General features: G+C 41.8%; 1 protein-coding gene across 3 annotated transcripts in view; it reads left to right on the top strand.

The window, feature by feature from the left end:
- Positions 1–17,313, top strand: part of taf1b (TATA box binding protein (Tbp)-associated factor, RNA polymerase I, B) — a 97,157-nt gene that overhangs the window by 61,207 nt on the left and 18,637 nt on the right. For all 3 annotated transcript variants that reach the window (XM_078541627.1, XM_078541628.1, XM_078541630.1), the window contains 5 exons: positions 8,410–8,557; positions 12,199–12,376; positions 12,467–12,513; positions 12,679–12,769; positions 13,790–13,860. In XM_078541627.1, coding sequence (XP_078397753.1) covers positions 8,410–8,557; positions 12,199–12,376; positions 12,467–12,513; positions 12,679–12,769; positions 13,790–13,860 — 535 coding nt within the window. The remainder of the gene's footprint in view (positions 1–8,409; positions 8,558–12,198; positions 12,377–12,466; positions 12,514–12,678; positions 12,770–13,789; positions 13,861–17,313) is intronic.

Raw genomic sequence — 17,313 nt, 5'->3', positions numbered from 1 at the left:
TCTTGGTCTTTTCTATGACCTTTTCCGGTTGTTCGGGGTGCATGAGTCTGAGGTAGAGGGTGAATCAAAAGCACTTGGGGTATGGTTCTTGACCTGTTTCCTGCAAAAGGAGACCTGGAGTTCACTGTTAGCCAGTCGGTTGCTGAGGTGGAAAGCAGTGACTGTGATCTTAGTTGGGGTTGGGCAGAGATGCCAGTATTTGAAATATTGCTCCATCTCTTCTAATTTCTGGGACAAGGTGCTGTAGAAACCATCAAGTTTGGTTCCCTGGGTCAGATTATCTGCATGGGCAAACTTTCTAGAGGTAGAGAGAAGCATGTCGCTCACATAGATGTCGAAGAAGATTGAAGCTAAAACAGAGCCTTGGAGAAGTGCAGCATTCAGGATCCTTGTGGAGCTTGTTTGGTCTCCGAGTGAAGCCCTGCACCTTTGATTGCTAAGCATTGAAGAAAGGACACACATTATAGCCTGGCACTGGAAAAGTCTGGCAGCTTTCAACAGAAGGCCATGTCACCACACGGTGTTGTGTGCTGAGGAATGGTATATGAGTGGAACACCTGTCCTGAACATGCATTGGCAGCCAGTTTCAATGTTGGTGTGTGTGTATGAATACTTGGTCAACACAGTTCCTGCAAGGTCTGAAACCAGCTTGCTCCTTGGTGAGGTTTGGCTCCATCAGTACTGAGAGCCTGGCCAGGAGTAGATGCTCAAACAGTTTGTAAGAGCTACATAGCAGAGATATGGACTGATAACTAGCTGGGTCAGCAGCAGGTTTCCCTGACTTGAGGATGACTTTAGCATCTCTCCAGGCTGATGGAATGACATCAGTTGCATCTGTGATTGGGTGTTTTTAAAGAAAGAAGCCCGACAGTCATGTCCATTAGGTCCCAAGTCCTTCAGGAATTCAGAATAGATGGCAGCAATGAGGGACCTGGACAGAGTAGGCTGGGAGAATCTGTTTTTATTGGTGGAAGGATCAAAAACTTGAGAAACCAGTTTAAGGTGATTGGCAAAACAAAAAAAACAATGGTGATGTGAGGAGAATCTTTTTTTATGCAGCGAGTGCAACCTGGAATGTATTGTCTGAGAGCATGGTGGAGGCAGGTTCAATCAAGGCATTCGAGAGAGAATGAGATTGTTACCTGAAAAGGAAGAATCTGTAGGGCTATGCGGAAATGGTGGGGAGCACCACTAGTTAAACTGCTCCTACGGAAAGCTGGCATAGACATGATGGGCCAAATGACCGCCAACTATGCTGTAGCAATTCTGTGATTCTGAATTGAGGCCTTCAAAAGAGAATTGGATAATTGTCTGAAGAGAAAAAAAATTGCAGGGCGACAGGGAAAAGCTGGATAGTGGGGCTAGGTGTGTTGCTCTTGCAGAAAACTGGCATGGACATGATGGGTCGAAAGGCCACCTGTGCTGACACCATTCTGTGATTCTATAATACGAGGGTGATATTGTCAAAATAGTACCTTGTTTAAAATATATCTCTTAGCAGCTTACTGCACCGTCTTATGATCTCGTGCCTAGTATTCTCACCACAGGAAAGTGTAGGGTTTCATCATCTTCCTTGTTCTGTTTTTGCATGTGATTAAGTAGAAGATTGGTTCCAACCAGTCTAAGCAGTACGACAGTTATACACAGACAAAGATAATGGTGAATGTATAGTGTAATGTTTGTACACTGAAAATCCATCAAATACAAAAATGAAAATCAAACGTCATAGACCTTCATGAATAGCAATTGTTCTGTTAAGAACTTGAAGAATTTAAAGTTGAACTTTTGCACAAAAATGTGTTTTACAAAAATGATATTTCGATATCATAATATCTGTTGGATTTGTCTCGTGTGTTAAAGCTGCTTTTATGACTTGCACCAGTTTAAGGAAAAGAAATGCATAGGGTCACATATCTAGATGAAGGTATGACATGCATTCAACTTCGAGATACTTTGAACTTCAGAATCACAGTGCAGAAGAGGCCCTTCGGCCCATCGAGTCTGCACCGACACGTGAGAAACACCTGACCTACCTGGTTATCCTCCTCCCATTGATATACTCATAGAATATCTTGGGATTTTCCCTACTTTTACCAGCCAGAGCTTTCTCATATCCCCTCTTTGCTCTCCTAATTGCTTTCTTAAGCTCCACCCTGCACTTTCTGTACTCCACTAATGCCTCCACTGATTTGCTTCCCTTGTACCTGCTAAAAGCCTCTTTTCCTTCTAATCGTATCCTGAATATTTCTGGTCATCCGTGGTTCCCTGGGCTTGTTACTCCTTCCTATCACCCTAGAGGGAACGTGTTGAGCCTGTACCCTCCCCATTTCCTTTTTGAATGCCCCCCACTGCTCCTCTGTAGATTTTCCCACAGGTAGCTGTTTCCAGTCTACCTTGGCCAGATCCTACTTTATTTTACTAAAATCCACTCTCCCCCAATCCAAAATATTTTTTTGCAACTTGTCTATTTCTTTGTCCATAACAAGCTTAAATTGTACCCCCCTCAACCAGCTTATATTTCACCTCATTTCTATATTTCCTTAGTTCTGAAGAAGAGTCATACGGACTCAAAATGTTAACTGTATTCCTCTCCGCAAATGCTGTCAGACCTGCTGAGTTTTTCCAGCTATTTTTGTTTTTGTTTCAGATTTCCAGCATCCACAGTATTTTGCTTTTAAATTGTACCATGTTGTGGTCGCTATCACTAAAATGCTCCCCCACCACCACCTCAGCCACCTGTCCGGCTTCATTCCCCGGAATTAGGTCCAGCACTGCGCCGTCCCTTGTTGGACCCTCTACATATTGATGCCCCTCTCCTCTCGCCGCTCCCCCACCTGCCTCTCCTCTCGCCGCTCCCCCGCCCGACTCACTGCTCCGTTTGCTCCTGACCCTTGCTCACAGTCAGGATTTGAGAGATAAGACGGCAAACGGGAAGAGTCAGGGAGGTAAGTGGCACTGTGGTGAGCAGGAGAGTCGGGCAGGGAAGTGGAGGGAGTAGGGCAGGGAAGCAGCGAGCTGAAGAACTGGGCAGGGAAGCAGGAAGAGAGAGAGAGAAGCAAATTACTGCAGATGCTCGATATCTGAAATAAAAACAGAAAATACTGGAAAATCTCAGCAGGTCCGGCAGCATCTGTGGACAGAGAAACAGAGTTAATGTTTCGAGACCGTATGACCCTTCTGCAGTGCCAAAGAGAGGTAGAAATGTGATGGATATTATACTGTTTAAGAGAGGATGGAGCAGGTGGAGCAAAATAGTCAGGGATAAGGGGGAACTCAGGAGAGATTGACAAAGATGTGATGGACACAAGCAAGAGAGGGAGAGTCGGCCCGTGGGAGAGGTGGCGAGGGGGTGTTAAGTAGATGGAGTTAGGGTTTTTGGGCCAGAAGTTGGGGGGAGTCGACTTTTACACGAAATCCACTAATACTCAAGGATATACAGTACTTTATGACCTAGTAGTTAGAGTGGTCGTTTATTTGGATGGTTTGAAATATATTCTTTAAAAAAGACCAGTACAATCGTCTATGTTTTGGCAATCGATGTCGCACGTGACAGATAAATTCCACTTGCTGTTTTTTTCCCCCTATTCCTGGGCATTCTTTCCCTCCAGATCATATGTGCCAAACTTGAGATGATTCAATGAGCACAGTTACATCTTTTATTCAATGGCTTAATTCATTATCAACTAAAGGTTTTTTGGAAAATCCCAAGATTTTTATTATTTTTGAACCACAGTTTAAAATCAGAAAACGCCACAGAATATTAACAATAGAAAGATCAAACACCAGCTATCATATTCTTAAATGGCTCGAGAGATCATTACAACAGGTCATCTCTTCACTTGATTTTTTTACATAGAGATTTTTCTCTGAAAAGAATCGCAGAATTTGGCACGTTATCATCCTAAAGAATCTTCTTGATACCTGAAGAGTATTTTTATTACACACAGTTGATAAGCTTTTTCAGACATTGCTCTGAGGCATTTGAAAAAATCTAAAATTCTGTAAATATGGAATTGCTGATTTGATTGCAGTCAGAACAGTGCACAATACTTTTGTAAGAGCTGTTATTTTCTTTTGGGCTCTTCTGTTCAGTTCATCCAGTGATCAGATAAACAGGAAAGTCTCAGTCCATGTCTATACTAACTGAGCTGATCTCAACTGGAGCATCATTAAAAATGGTGCAGTTGAACTTGATGTCCCTTAGGTTAGAGAGCAAGATATTTGTCATCGTTCCTGCTCCTGATTTCAGTTCAGTGACCCCTGTTGCAATTGCATATGTGTAACTTTTGACTTAGAACAGGTTTGGGCTCCAATACAATGTATTTACCTTCCTTTTTCCCCTACAATAAAGTAGCCAGTATTTCTTGGACAAATAATGGCTCCTTGCAAGAAATTGCAGGGCATTTGCCACCTGAAAGTCTATATCCCAGTCTCAGCAAGGAGTCAATACTTTAGATAGGGAGGGGAAGAAATTAGTTTGGAAGAAAAATTAACTTGTTTTGTATGAGTACACTAAGGCGATGTGTAATCTTATGGGTGTATGTATATGAGTCTTGTTTTTACTCAATCGATTTTTGTGGTTTTGGAATGAGAAGTAGTATTTTGGTTAAGTTTTTTTACTCCTGGCTGTTTCTCTGAATATCCGGGAATATCATAGTGTTTTGAGCAAAGGGAAACATCAAAAAAGTTACTTTGTTAGTAATTTCTATCCTATTGTCAAACAGACTGTGTGCATCGTTATCCTTACTTTTATGGGGAAGGGGTGGGGATGCATTAGAGGAGGAATCAGGATTGGGTTGACTCCTAAAAGATAGGATAGTATCTGATTACGTTAATCAAGCACAGTAATAATATAATTTCTAATATTTTATGGCATAAGTTAATCGTGTTCTGTAGCTTTTTAATTGTTGAGAAATAGCACAAGTGTGAAACTTGCAGTGGTTCACAATAATGAAAGGTGGATTATTCCCATAGATGAAATAAATCAGGTGGAATTTCCTAATGAGCTGAGATGATGAAGAAAGGATTTATTGATACTCTGAATTAGAACTATTGCATTGCAGCATTTGGTGCTGCTCAGTCAAATGTGACAATGTGCAATCCCTTTGGTACCTCATGTTTAGTGAGGAGTGTAACTTGGATGCATATAGCTCATCCTAGTCACCTAGTCTCCGTGGGAGACAGCCAACCAGGGGACTTTGTACTTTGCATACAGACTGAAGTCTAGGGGCAGAATTTTCCCACCGGCAATTTGGGGGCGGGGGTGGGTCCCGCTCGCCGATGGGAAAATGACGCGGGATGACGTCGGGAGGAACCCCCGACTTCATCCCGGCCCACTTAAATATTGAGGAAGGCAAGCGGACAGCGAAATCAGCTGTCCGCCCGCTGACCTGTCAATGGCCAATTAAGACCATTGACAGGATCATTAAGATAATTAAAGACCTGCCCGTCCAACCTTAAAGCTGGCAGGCAGGCCAGGAGCCCCAGCGGGCTTCTGATAATACATGAAACCTCATCCACTGTCAGGTTGAGGTTTCATGTCCGTTTTTAAAAACTTTAATAAAGTTTATGTCCTTTTTATTAACATTTCCTATCTCGTGTGACATTGTCACATGAGGAGGACATGTTAATAATTTTTATATTTTTCTATGTTTAATGTTTTTGACACTGTCAGTAATCTCCCTGAGACAGCACTTAGTCTCAGGGAGCAGTGCGCTGTTTCGCACGCATGCGCGAAAGAGCGCACTATGACAGATGGGGAATCCCTCCACCCCCCACACAGGGAGCGCATAGCGCTTCCTGTCAGGCAGGCCGCTGGGCGGGCCTTAATTGGCCCACCCACTCAAAATGGCGGCGGGCCCCATTTCGGCGGTGGAGTTCGGCTGCCCACCCGCCGCCGAGCCAGTGAGGCCCACCCGCCCATCAAGGTAAAAATTCTGGCCTAGAAATCCTTCTTACCCTGAATTAATTACTTGTTTGTAGTCTGGTCCTCTGAGTTAATATCTTCCTGTAACTTTAAATCCCTCACCTTAAAGATTGTCCCATTTGTTGCACTGGCATCTGCTAAGAGGATCAGCATGCCTCGTTTTTCGATGGTGTTTGAACCTATTTGTCACCCTATCCAAAGTTCATGCGAAGGAAACATGGTCATTTTTTTTTGTTTGGATAATAAGTGAGGTGTATGGAAGTTGTTAAGGAAAATGACAAGAACAGAAGAACAGTACTCATCACAAAAAGGATACCTAATCAAAAGTTAATCTATTGAGGTGATGAGTTCTAGTCTCACTTAGTGTTTGTGTGGGTGTGAGTTAATCTTTTGTACCAATGCCAAGTTTTTCAGACTTAGTGCAGCCAGACTGATTAACCCTTACAGTAACTGTCACAACTGCTGTTGTGCTTGCCGTAAGTTCTGTTTATTAAGCCAGCCTAGGGTGAATAAAACATTGAACAATAGAAATGTTATTTCTATAAGGATTGTGGGCGTATCATATAATTAGGAAAAGAAAGGATTTTTCACACTGATCTATTGATGCAAGGGTTGAAAATGCAAATGCTGATTCAGAGATCGGATTGATTCCATGTTGGTCTTGTTCTGGTTTATGGAACCCACCTCTGCCGTGTCTTGACATATATGGTTATGAAAAGGATGGTGAACTACATTTGGTTTAGTCAACTGCTGACTCAATTCACTCCATGATGGTGAAATTCTGGGCATAAGCAAAGAGGGGACATCTTATTTTTTTACATTTAAACAAGGGCAGTAGTTTGCTTTGCAAGTACTATGTACGCAGGAACTATTGTTCTGCCTGGCAGTCATCTATAAATATTCTGCTGCACGATAGGCATGAAAGCTACAGGTCAGTGTCCCGCTTGTCATCATCCTGTGTTTGCTTTCTGGCCTCATGTCTCTTCTCCCAGATTGATTCTTCAATTTTAACCTTTTTGGGGACTTAACCTTTTTGGGGAAGGAATAGTTGATGTATGTCTGTGCCGGGTAATGAAACTGTCATGAAGGTTTAATAATTTTCATAATATTTTCCTGGTTTAGTGTAAAGTAGGCTTATTGGGGTAAGTATAGTTAAGTCTGTCTGTGTGTGATGTAATTATATTTGGAGTCAAGTAGACTGCAGGCATTGACTCATCAAAAGAAGCTAGGTGCTTGACATGCTAATGGGTGAGCATGGATGTTGGCTTAGCATGTAAAGTGTGAAGAGAATTTGCATTTTTAGATAGATGAAGGGAGATTTGGATTTCAAAGGGATCTCAGTCTGTTTACAAATAGCCAGATAAGCAAGGCTAAAGAATGTGTTTATCTTTCCCAAAGGTTACTGACAATAAGTTGTAGCAACATGAAAGTTTTTATATCGTGGGAAGATACAGTTTCCAAGACACTTAAACAATAGAATTACATATTTAAAAAAGAGAGAAACAAATATAAGGGAGAATGAGGCTATGTGTCAGGCGAAGGCATTGTGAGATCTAACCGATGTGTGTGAAGTAGCCTTAATGAAGCCTCCAGTATTTGTGCAGAAGTCTGCTGTCTACCAAAACTGGAGCTGGGAAAAAGTCATTTGGAATTCCGCTGTGCAGGGTATTGTGTTGATTTGCTGGATCTGTTTAAAATTAAAATCTGTTTGGACCGATGCCTTAAAGGGAGTGGAACTGGGAGTCAGGTTAATTAGGAATTTTGGGAGTTATTATAGTAGTAATTCGTAGTCCTATAGATGTGCTTGAACTCTTTTCTTTTGTTAATAAATATATTAATGTAGTTTTTTTTTAAAATCTCAAAGTCTTGATGAACTTATTACTTCTGAATTCCGTGCACGCATCGCAAAATAAATACAAATGGCAAAATCGTTGGGATTAGTGTGATCAAGTTTCCCTCGTGGATTTGATCCACCTGGCACACATCATCTGCTGTGTCATAAACAGAAATACACTTCTATTTCCTGCTTCCAGAGTGCTGATCAGGCTTCCACATCTGCCTTTACAATGCTCTTAACCCTTTTCACAGGAACTGTTCACATATTGTGAGCTTTCCATTTCACAATAGTCATTCTTGTATTCCTCTCATCTTATCTGTCCTGGGTGGACTTAATCCCAAGTTGCTGATGTGAAAGGAAAATTAAAATTTTATTTGCTCTAGGAAATAAATTCAACTATATGAGCAAAATTATTTGCTAATTTTGAATATCTAAATGACGAGTGTGGGCTCCATCACTGTTTTGCATCCTATGTTCCTTTGTGTGTATGGTTTTGTGTGCATTAAGTAGTGATTGCAATTATTGTTAATACGCACAAATTAATTTTGATTACACCTCTGCTTAGTGCTTAGGGATGTTTTGCTATGTTAAATGCTGGTTGTTTCACTAATTTAACCATATTTCCTCCTGTGCTGATCTGTTGTAGTCCATTCCATCCTATGAAGAAATCCAAAGGAAGATGCATCAACTTGCCAAGTTTCTGGACATGCCTCGTTTTCCTGAAATAACTGAGAAGTGTTTTCTCCATCCAGATATACTTTGTATCAAGTATTTGATGGAAGCTAACTTGCCAGGTAGACTAATAGAAATGCATCTCCAAACAATACAGTTCAGAAACAAGTTTGTGGGGCTGGGGAAAGATTATTAATGCAAAGTACTTCTCTTGCCTACCGTGGTACCCCAAAGATACGCTGGGGAACCTCTCTGGGAAGTTCCCAGGTAAGGGGTTGCACAGCAATTGCTCAGAAGTGCCCATTTCCTCTGGACAATTGTGCTGCGCTGGGAACCATCCAAAAATGCCGCCGGGGTTATACCAATAGTTACTCAAAAAAGGTTAGAAGAATTAAAACCTCTTCTAACTTCTGAGTAACAATTGTAAAGACCTAGACCCACCCCACGGGACTCCCCCCAAACCCCCGCCCCCACCCACCACCCCCACAGGACCCCCCCTGACACCCCCCCCACCTGACCTCCAACAACCCCCCCCCCACAACCGCCACCCCTCTGACTTCGGAACTCTCCCCACCCCCCGAACTTTTGATGCAGGCCCCCAGGCAGCTCCAGTGAACGGAAGTGGCAGCGTAATTTTCAAGACCAGGTAAGTAGGTATTTATTTCATTTAATTCCTGCGGACTAGCACTTTCCGACACTAGTTGGAAGTTACGGCCTGTTGTCTTCTTTTAATGTAGGATCTCCTGCAAAGGAAGAGTTTTCCAAAGTTTCTTCTTTCTTCCCATGAAGACTGCTATTTGGGAAGTAGTTGCTCAAATGCCAGGTTCAAGACCTGTTGAGCAGCATCTCCATAGAAAATACAGGAACAAAATAATGGAAATTTCAAATCACATTAAAACCAAAAATAGCTGTAAGTACTCAGCAGGTCAGGCAGTATCTGTGGAGTGAGAAACAAAGTTACAGTTTTAAGTCGATGACCTTTCAAGAGAACTGGAAAACATGAACAATGTAACAGGTTTTAAGCATAGAAGCAGGGAAAGTGGGGCGGGGAGGAAAGAACAAAAGAGAAGATCTAGGATAGGTGGATGGTAGGAGAGATTAAATGATCAAAGGGCTGGTGGTGCAAAGCAAAAGAGGATGGTAATGGGGCAAATAAAGCAACAAAAAGTTAGTCTAGAAGCAGTGTAAATGGCGACAGCAGAATCATTACCAACAGGGGGCTGTAGTTAAGATCAATCAGTTAGAAGTGTTTTTGTTTAATGGTGACCTGATCTGACTAATACCAATTGCTGAACAACAGATCTGGCCCTGAAAAAGTAATTTTATATTTATGGAGTGTTGTTAAATGTCTCCATTATGATTAATTATTAGATTTTTTAAACTATCTGAAATTGTTGAACCCAGTTTTGAGTCAGAAGGCTGAAAAATACCAAATCAGAGATGAGATGCTATTCTTCGAATTTACATTGAACTTCACTGGAACATTGCACGAGTATGAACAGTGAGGTCAGAGTAAGAATGGGGCAGAGAGTTAAGATGACAGGTAACTGGAAGCTTGATCAGAAATGTTCCACAAATTGGTCATCCAGTGAGCGTTTGGTCTCCCCAATGTAGAGAAGAGACTGCATAGTGAGCAGAGAATACAGTATATTAAATTGAAAGGAACGTGGGTAATTTCTGTTTCACTTGGAAACTGTGCTTGGCTTCCTAGATGGTGGGAAGGGAGGAGGTAAAAGGGCAGGTGTTGCATCTCTTGCCCTTCATGGGAAGATGTCCCTGAGAAGGATAGGGTCTGCTAGGGTGGTTGAAGAGTGGGCCAGTGTACATAGAGAGAACGATCCATTTGGAATACTGATAGTGGAGGAGAAGGGAAGATGTTTAGAAAGTAAAGAACATTATTGTTCTGTCTGGCTAGTGACAGAGCTGATACTCAAAGTTAGTTCTACATTTTTCTGCTGAGTCTGGATCCTTAAGATGTAAATCTCACAGTGGGAGGGAGGAGGTGGTAATAATTTTATTTAACCTTATTTACCTTGGCGGGATTACTTTCTGTGTAAAATAATTAATTCCGGATAGTTAAGTGGGTGGGGAAGAGACATTGTAGTACTTTCAAACATAGTACTTAGCATTATATTAACTTCTCTTTACCTACGTTTATTATTTTACAAATGAGATGAAACCTAGTCTCTTTAAGAAATGCTATTCTTAGTACTGTTATCTGATATCCAGTTCATAAATACAAATAGATGTAATTTCAGTCATGTAGATGGGCTAATAGTTATACCAACATAGCCTAAATGTTGTTTACTTCCCATTAGGTTTTGTATGAAACAGATAAATGCATTGGCCCAGAGTGTGCTGTCAGCGGCAAAGCAAGGGTGCTTGCTGCTGACCTCAGAAAAAGCCTGTGGCGAGAACTTTACCTCTATCTCCATGCAGTGGATTGCAGCATAGTCAAATGGCAGTGCCAGCATGGAACTGCAGTGATGTCTTCATGCTGCCCAAGCAGCCAATCACATTAAATAATTCTCAAAGATGGCCAACGAGGAAATGAAAAACACTAAAATCAAATCACTTTTTAAAATATTTTACGTTAGCAAAATAAAGATTTGGATATACACATGGGGCTGAAATATCATTAAAAAGCTTTTAAAACAAAAATATAAAAATTTAGTTTAAAAAATCTAATAATTAATTATAATGGAGACATTTAACAACACTCCACAAATATAAAATTACTTTTTCAGGGCCAGATCTGTTGTTCAGCAATTGGTATTAGTCAGATCAGATCGCCATGAAACAAAAACACTTCTACCTGACTGAATAAGGTAAAATTAATTTATGGGATTTCTAATAGTGATGTGAGAACAGAAAAGGGAAAATTCTCACCAAATCACTTGATTTCACTGGTTGCTGGTTTGGTGGAGGAGGGTCAGGGCAGAGCTTATGGTGGAGCAATGAGTGACAGATCACAACTGCAAGTTTTCTCCATTAATCTGCCCATGTGCTAAATCCTGAAGTTGTGGTCAGCTTCAGAGGGATAATGACCACAAATACTGACAGTTTGCCAAGAAGAACCACTGCAAAATACTTCTCCATCAATGTAATCTTTTACAAAAGTATATATTAGTGCATTGCAGCACACATGATAAAACGCTTACCAAGCATTTGTTATGTAAGAGGATAAACTTGTTCAGTCTTGAAAGGTTTTGAATGATTAAAGATGTTAGCTCCATAATAGTCAGCAATACAGCTTTACTGCGAGCTCCATATACTCCAGCAGATTCTTTATCTTGCTTTCCATTACAGTTGTAAAGACTAGTTGGCACCAGCCAATCTTCATTTACATTAATTTCTGTTTACAGTCATTAATGCTAAAAGGCTGGCTATCACAGGGTCCATGCAAACTAATCTAGCTGATCTGCTCCTGTATAGCCTGAAGATGAAAACCGATCTTGCTGTCTTTTTCATGGTTATTTATAAACAATTCAAGTTACATGAATTGATGATACAGGTGAGACATAATTACATTGGTACACATAACAGTTTCACTGGGAAGAAAGCATAAGGAGAAGATGGGTAATCCCTCACCCCCAACCCCTGCCATCCTCCCTCCCAAAAAAAATCACAAATACATCTATATTAAGACTTTTTAATTGTAGCTTTAAGGGTCACTTCTAGGTTGAAACAATATTTTGAATGGCAGTTCCCATTGAGTAAATTGTGTTTTATTTCTATCTTAATTTTGGTTATCCAAAACCAGAGAGCATGCATATTTGGACACGAAGATTGGTGAAGAAAATGGGTATCGGAGAGATGGACTTTCTGACCTTTCACCCATTGTCTAGAGAAGCAAAGACGGTCAAGTATGAAGTTCAGGCTGCAGCAGTAATTGTGGTTGCCCTGAAACTGCTGTTTGTGCTTAATGACAAACATGAGTGGTAAGTCACTTGATGTATTTAGTAAAATATTGCAGAAGGTGCTGAGCTTTGATTTTAAAAATTGTTCTGTAATTTTGTATCATTTAACAGGTTGCTATCTAACAGCGCAGATGAGAGAAACAAACAAAATAGTGAAGGTATTTAATTATCGTTGTTGTAGAATATGTGAATCTACATCCAGTTTTCCATTCCATTCCAGCCAATCCTGGCAGATTGTGTTAAGAAAAAAGACAGGTTAATGCTTCAGGTATCCACCTTCATTAAAACTTTTCTTTTTCTTTGATGGTTTGTGTTTTTGTTAGGTGTTAAACTCTTTCAGTTCAGAAAATGGTACAAGGTAATGAGACTCAGTTTGGATGAAAGTGAGAAGGAAGTGGAAGAGCAGGCAGCCAGGTAAAGTGTTCATTAATTTTATAAAATGAATTATTAGCATTCTAGTTATTAACCCTCATATATAAATGTCATACAGTTGGATTATGGTACCCATACAGAGGGTAAACTCAAAGATTAACCAGAAAAGTAGGTTTGCTGCATAAAATTGAAAATATCTCAAACTAGCTGCTCTGAGACAAATGAAGGGAGGTCACCCAAAACTTCACAGAAGACATGGGTTTGCAACTTATTTAAAAGGCTGGGAGGAAATTGGAGAGGCAAGAAAAGAGTTGGAAGAGTGTTCCAGAGGGTAAGGTTAAAATGACTGAGTCTTCCAAAAGGTGGGATGAGAGGAGGTGTAAATGGCAATAGTATAATTATTACTAATAGTTCCTGGCTGAAAAAATGGGCGCGGACGATATGATCTGCAATTGTTAAACTCCGTGTTGAATCCGTTGATTCAACAGAGCCTAATCTTGGCTTTTAGAGTAATATTGATCCGTTTTCCGATTGGGAAATTTCAGGTTGCAACTCAAGTTGTTGAGTCTGCTTTAAGAGTCATTTTTGCCCCAGGAAAAGATAAACTTTATAAAATTCCACTTAATTGATGATGAACCATATCTGCCAATTTTGGTGGTGGAAGTCATTAATTTCAAACTATCTCAACAGAGAACAGAGAGTTATGTATCAGTTTTGACTGATAATTGAGTTATCAAGTAACTCTCCTAGAGGAATAAGGGAAGCTTTAAAAGCATGTAGTTGTAGTGTCTTGTTGAATTATTTTTTGCTAGATTTTTATTTATGTGTAGATTGAACGCATCTGACCTGCAGAGTGCTTCATTGCATGCTGCAAAATGGAATGAGTATTGTTATCTCTGTCCAATAGAAATGCATTTATTATTGATTACTTGCAGATGACAGAAACAATATGGTCACACATGACAACATGACAATAGTAGATTTTCTAATGGGAAATTATGAAATAAATAAATTATAACACGTGTCTAAAAATACTGCTAAGATATGCATTGGATTTCGCAGGCACTTGTGGAAATGTGAAAAGCCACTATTCTTTTCTGTAAAAGACAAGTCTGTAATCTATAAAAGGAAACGTAAGTAGATTTATTTTATTTGTGTATTTGTTTTTGATTAAATGTTTTTGAAATGTGAAAGCATTTCTTGTGTAACTCTAGGTGAGTTACATAAATTAGATAAGTTCAGGATCTTGGAGGATTCTGTGGCTAGAGGAGAATATAGGGATAGGACTTTATTAGCTTCTAAAGATTGGGGGAAGACTCAACCCATAGTACAAAACTAACTCTCTGCCACAAATTAATACTTCCATTCAGCCCCAACAGTGGCTGCTTGGGAAAGTAGTTAAATACATACTATTCTAGTAGGGGATATTTTAATGAGATAAAAGCAAAATACTGCGGATGCTGGAAATCTAGAACAAAAACAAAAATACCTGGAAAAACTCAGGTCTGACAGCATCTGCGGAGAGGGACACAGTTGACGTTTCGAGTCAGTATGACCCTTCATCAGAACTAAGACATATAGAAATGAGATGAAATATAAGCTGGTAGAAGGGGGTGGGTAGGACAGGTGGAGCTCGATAGGGGGCCAGTGATAGGTGGAGGCCAAGAAGAGACTGCCAAAGATGTCATAGACAAAAGGATAAGGGGGTGTTGACGGTGGTGATATTATCTAAAGGATGTGCTAATGGGGACATTAAGGGTAGAAAGCAGGATGAGCAAGTGGCAGATGGCCCTAGTGGGGGTGGGGGGTAGGGATCGAAATGGACTAAAAGGTGGAGATGAAACAATAGATCGAAATAAATTTAAAAATAGAAGGGAAAAGAAAAATATATTTGTTAAAAAATTATAAATTATTGGAAAAAGGGGGACCGGAAAGGGGGTGGGGATGGAGAAGAGAGTTCATGATCTGAAATTGTTGAACTCAATATTAAGTCCAAAAGGCTGTAAAGTGCCTAGTCGGAAGATGAGGTGCTGTTCCTCCAGTTTGCGTTGAGCTTCACTGGAACATTGCAGCAGGCCAAGGACGGACATGTGGGCTTGAGAGCAGGGTGGTGTGTTGAAATAGCATGCGACAGGGAGGCCTGGGTCATGCTTGCAGACAGACCGAAGGTGTTCCACAAAGCGGTCACCCAGTCTGAGTTTAGTCTCTCCAATCTAGAGGAGACCTCATTGGGAGCAGCGAATGCAGTAGACTAAATTGAGGGAAGTGCAAGTGAAGTGCTGCTTCACTTGAAAGGAGTATTTGGGCCCTTGGACGATGAGGAGGGGGGAAGTAAAGGGGCAGGTGTTGCACCTGCGGTTGCATGGGAAGGTGCCGTGGGAGGAGGTTGAGGTGTAGGGGGTGATGGAGGTGTGGACCATGGTGTCCCAGAGGGAATGATCCCTGCGGAAAGCCGCCAAGGGGGGGTGAAGGGAAGATGTGTTTGGTGGTGGCATCATGCTGGAGTTGGCTGAAATGGCGGAGGATGATCCTTTGAACCCAGAGGCTGGTGAGGTGATAAATGAGCACACGGGGGACCCTATCATGTTTCTGGGAGGGAGAGGAAGGTGTGAGGGCGGATGCGCGGGATATGGGCCGGACACGGTTGAGGGCCCTGTCAACCACCGTGGGTGGAAATTTTTAATGAAGTTGGGGCCAAGTTAAGGGCTGTTGTGCCATAACAGACTTGCAGCTTTGTTTTACCCCTAGTTTTCTCCTCTTCCATTGTGAAGGCACTAGCTCATCCGTTGCTTTAATTTACCAGACACAGACATCTATTTGATATCTTGCCCGGTGATAATGACTTGTGAGAGACTGGATAGAGAGCATTGTGTAATATTGGACTGAGGAGGGCTGTTTAGTTCAGCCTATTGCCCATAGCTGACATCCATGTGTATACGTTTTAGCAGGGTTCATTGGCCAGCACCATAGCTGATTTCTGCCCTCACGCACCAAACCCTTCCCTAAGCCAGAAAAATTAAGGACAACTGAAGTGATCCTACTTTTGCCCTGGCTGAGCTCAGCATAGACTGGAGATCAAGCCTTTTGTTGTACATGGCTTGGTGCTATGTTGTGCACTACATTTACTCGTTAGTCATTGGAGGGAACTGTTGACCTGCATGTGTTTGAAACTAACACAAGGGCTGAATCTTAACTCCCAAAAGCAGGTGAGTTGCGGTCATGTCAGAGGTTAAAATGCAAAAGAGTCTGGAACAGGAACCGAACCCACCTCAAACTTGTCCATTTTTGGTTTAAACAGAGGTTGGCCAAGAGGTGCTGACCAATCTACTCGCAGGAAGCGGATTGGTAATTTAAGCATAAAGAGGCTGTGTGCCTTATTTTTGAGTCATTCTATTTTTAACCACAGATGGACAGACTTTAGGAAACGCAGACACTTAAAAGAGGTGAGGGGTTGAATTCACAAGCTGAATACCATTGCAGCATTGCTTGTGGGCCAGGAGGAACAGGAGTGCTTCCTCCAGCCCAACAAGCCACCAGTATACATCTCAACCTCATCCACACCCAACCTCCGCAACCTGTCTGCTTCTCCTCCATCCACATTCGGGTTCTCCCCCACCCCGTGATTCAGACCTCAACCCTCCACAATCGCTTTCACCTCTCACTACACCTGCCTGCTCTCAAAGGCTGCAGGCTTGTGAAGCAGGCTTCCTGCCTGAGTGGCTTCTAGCCTATCAATTAGGCTGCCCGTGGGCAGGAACCCTAGAACGAAAAAAGGAGCCAAAGCCTTGGGACATTCAGGAAACACATATTTTTCCAGGCTTCCCAACCTCACAGCAGCCACATCCCATCCCTACCACCCCCAACCCTAACGCAGAACTTGCCTCCAGGCTAAAATCCAGGCCATGATGCCTGAAGTGAGGATTGATATCCCATGAAATAAAAACAAAAAATGCTCGAAAAACTCAACAGGTCTGGCAGCATCTATGGAGCGAAAAACAGAATTAACGTTTCGAGTCTGTGTGACTGTTCTTCAGAACTAAAGGGAGGTAAAAATTTGCTGGGTTTTATACTGTTTAAGAGGAGGTGGCGCAAAATAGGTGGTCAGGGAGATAGGGAAACTGTTGATATGACGTAGGGCATCAGAGGAGTCGCGAATGTAGGTGGGAAGAGACTGGACAAGGGAAGAGAGAATGGAGTCAAGATAGGAAGAAATGAGTTCTGTGAGGCAGGAACAGGCTGACACGATGGATCTATCAGAACAGTCCTGTTTGTGGATTTTGGGAAGGAGGTCAAAGCGGGCTGTGTGGTTTTGGGAGACTGAGGTTGGAAGCTGTGGCAGGAAGATCTCTAGAGGAGATGAGGTCAGTGACAGTTCTGGAAACAATGAATTGATGTTCTGTAGCGGGGTCATGGTCCAAGGAGAGGTAGGTTGAGAGGGTCCTCAACCGTGTCCAACTCATCTCCCGCACTTCTGCTCTCATCTCTTTCCCTTCTCCGCCCTCCCAGAACAGTGATAGGGCCCACTGTGTCCTCACTTTCCAGCCCACCATCCTCCGCATTCAACGGATCATCCGCCATTTCCGCCA

The sequence above is a fragment of the Cetorhinus maximus genome, chromosome 5, assembly GCF_964194155.1.
Source record: "Cetorhinus maximus chromosome 5, sCetMax3.hap1.1, whole genome shotgun sequence".
Lineage (NCBI taxonomy): Eukaryota > Metazoa > Chordata > Chondrichthyes > Lamniformes > Cetorhinidae > Cetorhinus > Cetorhinus maximus.
The sequence above is the reverse complement of the archived record's forward strand: the minus strand, read 5'-3'. Positions and strand labels throughout refer to the sequence as shown.